The 3,572-nt window shown below is 42.8% G+C and overlaps 1 protein-coding gene across 1 annotated transcript; it reads left to right on the forward strand.

Annotated features, from left to right (window-relative positions):
- The first annotated feature begins 1,740 nt into the window (after positions 1–1,740).
- On the forward strand, positions 1,741–2,564 carry LOC147437446 (uncharacterized). Its single transcript, XM_086485946.1, has one exon. The coding sequence runs from the start codon at positions 1,984–1,986 to the stop codon at positions 2,425–2,427; it is 444 nt and encodes a 147-aa protein (XP_086342072.1). The 5' UTR covers positions 1,741–1,983; the 3' UTR covers positions 2,428–2,564.
- Positions 2,565–3,572: the final 1,008 nt, after the last annotated feature.

Genomic DNA, 3,572 nt, shown 5'->3' on the forward strand with positions numbered 1-3,572 from the left:
AAATCCAAAATGATGGCTAGACTTATAATTCACCGCCGATAGTCAGTTACCCTATCAAGTGTGCACATTGTGCAAGTTCACTCTATTCAAAAGAAGACGGTTAGTCAAGCCAACTCCCAATGAAAGACATCCTCTTTAGCCTTATAAATGGATAAGTTTTTCTTTGGTTTTTGTTAATCATTATTGGTCCTACATCTTGACTTCGAAAATTTGTATATACTCTAGCACGGTCGGTTGCCTTCGGCAGCCTCTCTCTCTCTCTCCCCCTCTCTTCCTCTTTATCGCGTGCAAAGGGGCTTGTTTTTGTTTTGGACGTTAGCCTTCAATCGTTAGTAGATATTTTAGATGCATTTTTATAGTAGTTATTGATTTATGGTGTATTATATGCAATCAATAGTAGTAGTGTTTAAATGCTACATTTCACTGTTTTGGATGTATCTCATTTCCATATTGATTGGTTCTCGCCAATTCAAACTCCATTTGCTCGACATATGTCATAGAAAACCTATGTGTTTTTCGATTCATTCAGTTGAGTGGTTGAATAACATTTGGAATGTATATTGGTCACAATCTACTTGGGTTGTTGTTGTGTAATCGATCTATTTTAAAGGCCTGCATCTGACTCATAAACATCTTTGTTTGAAAATGTATGATTGAGCCCCTTACTTATGGTTTGCAGCTTTTGCATAGGAATATTGTGTCTCGCATTTGTATCAGATGTAAGGCAACGATGGTAGATCCGCTACTCACTTTTTTGTATGTCTAGCTTTAGCTACCTTTTGGATTGACTTGCTCGTTTTCAGGTACGCCTATCACAAATTGTTGTATTAACTGTTGGTTCTTTACAACATTTACGTCAAATATCATTACCCATTAAGCTTTTAGATTTGTTGCGTTCAAAGCAGTTTGGTTACGCTGGAATGTGCTTATTTTTTGCCAGTTGCTTGTCAAAGTTGTTGCAAATGTTTTTTGGTTTCAGTTTATTGATATCTTTGAGCAAAGAGGTTTGATTGATGGTAAAAAAGGAGGTATTTAAGCGAAGCTCTTACTCAGCAATTGGCTGATGTTTCTTCATGCTTTTTTTTTTTGTAGACCTGTTGATAACTTGTTTGGAGTTGATGTTGGTATCCTCTTTCTACCTTGAGGAGGATTGGGCAAGCCGATGTGGTTTGCTCCTCTTTGCACATTTGATGTCTGTTATAAATTTTAGTTGTTGCAATAAAAAGAACTTAACATGTGCAGGTGTTGATTTACAATAAATGATTTTATGCAAGCTCAACTCACATCCGACCATATATGTGCGACATGGCATGTCTTATTGACGACCTTATCTACTACTAGGTCTCTCTCTCTCTCTCTCTCTCTCTCTCTCTCGTGCGCGCGCGCGCACACACAACCACATGCGCACACACTTGAGCATGTTGACAAGACTAGAGTTCAACTTGGTTCTTGAAATTTCCCTTGAACAAGTTTGTACAATGATAAAGCTTTCGTTTCCTTCCCACGTGCACAAGTGCCATGAGATTCTTCTCACCTTGTTGTAAAACATCAGGGCTCGCAAGCATTGGGGAGTTTGTCGTGAGCTGAGAAATGGCGGCAAAAGGGGGAAGCTTCAAAGCTAGCCACAAGAAAGTGGGTGGCCAAGTGGGACGCCGCTTTGACCCACCACGTGGATCTACCAGCGTTCTTTACACCTGCGTTTGTGACGCGCTCTCTATGGCAGCGCACCAGGGAGGGACCCTACCTCTCTCCCCCCGAGTCCCTACATCTCTCTCTCTCTCTCTCTCTCTCTCTCTCTCTCTGCAGGTTTCTCTAGTTTCTGGATAGCGATACATAAGAGGCAGTCTTCTCGTACAAGCTAAATCTGCATCTAGATTGCAGAGCTCTCTCTCTCTCTCTCTCTCTCTCTCTCTCTCTCACACACACACACACACACACGCATGCGCATATTCTTCACACAGCAAAGAGGAATTAGGGTTTCGAATGGAGACTCATGCAGTAGAACCAGCAGAGAAGCAGCGGGAGGGCAACTACCATGAAAGAAGTTTTGCGAAGGACAAGGGTTGCGCATGTTCCGCCGCCACCTCCGTCGCTTCACCAACATCGCACGCAGAGCGCGATTGGATCTCAACATCATCATCATCCGGAGTCAGTACCAATTCGGATAGCTCAGAGTCGGACGATCCTGAACAATATGAGGATGGGCAATTCTGTACAGGTGTGGCCCAAATGTGGTCGATGGCTCACTGCAATGGCATGGGCTACATGACTCCGCCACCGATGACGAAGCGGAAGAGAGTGTCCTGCCCACCAGCGGCTCCTCGGAAACGCAGGTCGGTGCCCCGCTTACCTCCCACTCAGCATCTCAGTTTCTTCACCCCACCAGACATTGAAGTTTTCTTTGCTGCGCATGCCTCTGCTTGTTGAGGACAGCTATCCTTTTAAAGTGGGCTTTTGTGTACTCCTTAATGCACTTGGGTCTCCATGGAATATACTCATAAATGGGTTGGAGATTCCTAGACCCTGTACTTTTATCACTTGAATGTATACTATCTTGGAAGGCATTTTTGCAGGTTTTTAGTCAATGCTCTTTGAGTTAAATGAAAGGGTTGAAAGACGCAGCTTCTTTTTAAAATGCTCTTTGTTAGCCTTTAGAGTGAAGCCTATTCAATAGGCTCATACAGAGTATTGCTCTCTATTCAAAAGATTTTTTAACCTTCATGATCTAATCCAATCATCTAGGAACTATCACAAGAAGTTTCAGAAAATTTCTCATGTAGGAAAACGGAGTCTTTTTCAGTGTTTTTCATACAATGAATAACATCATGAGCTTTTGTTCGAGAGGCACCGCATACCTAGCTAGGTACGATTGGGGCCAGGGGACCGTCGGCCTGGTGGGGGCCGGCGGTCCCCTGGCCCCAATCGTACCTAGCTAGGTATGCGGTGCCTCTCTCCCAGAAGCTCATGATGGTGAGGTAAGTCACAATGTGGGAATTATTGTGAGAATTTGTCCAAAAGTTCTTGTGTATTAATCCTTCCGAATCATGGGCATTGCCCATTGGAATCTTAAGGATAGTCTCCTTTACCTTCTTATCTGTAGAACTTCAGAAACGTTAAGGAACCTATTACTCATGTAAGAGGGGGATTGTAAGCAATGTTTCAATAAGCTTCGAATTAGCAATCCTCAAAACCTGTTTGGCAAGTTAGTGCCGAGGCCCTAGGTGTATCGACATCATGCTTCCAAGGCCATGGTTTCCACATGCAAATCAAGCTTATGCTCTTGCAGAAGGGGTCCTTTGGCACTAGAAGAAAAGGGCATTAAGGAATCAATTAATTTGTTAACTTAGTAAAGGTGTTAGTGGATCCACTTCAAATTATATGTTTCGTATTGACTTGCGTTCTTCCGTCTTCGATGTCTCTCTCGAACAAGACGCTTACTACTTACACATTACACCAATTGTCTCCCTTGAGAACAAAATTTGTGCTTGCCACCTACTAGCAAAGTGTATCTTTTGAGCTCATATGCTTTGTTTTCCCTCCCAACTCATTTGTGTTGAATCCATGGCTTGTTT

The sequence above is a fragment of the Adiantum capillus-veneris genome, chromosome 17 (genome assembly GCF_014529385.1).
Source record: "Adiantum capillus-veneris isolate H3 chromosome 17, ASM1452938v2, whole genome shotgun sequence".
Classification (NCBI taxonomy): domain Eukaryota; kingdom Viridiplantae; phylum Streptophyta; class Polypodiopsida; order Polypodiales; family Pteridaceae; genus Adiantum; species Adiantum capillus-veneris.

Bases quoted from the DNA above. Each gene is read 5' to 3' on its own strand.
- LOC147437446 (XM_086485946.1), top strand. From the start codon at position 1,984: ATGGAGACTCATGCAGTAGAACCAGCAGAGAAGCAGCGGGAGGGCAAC.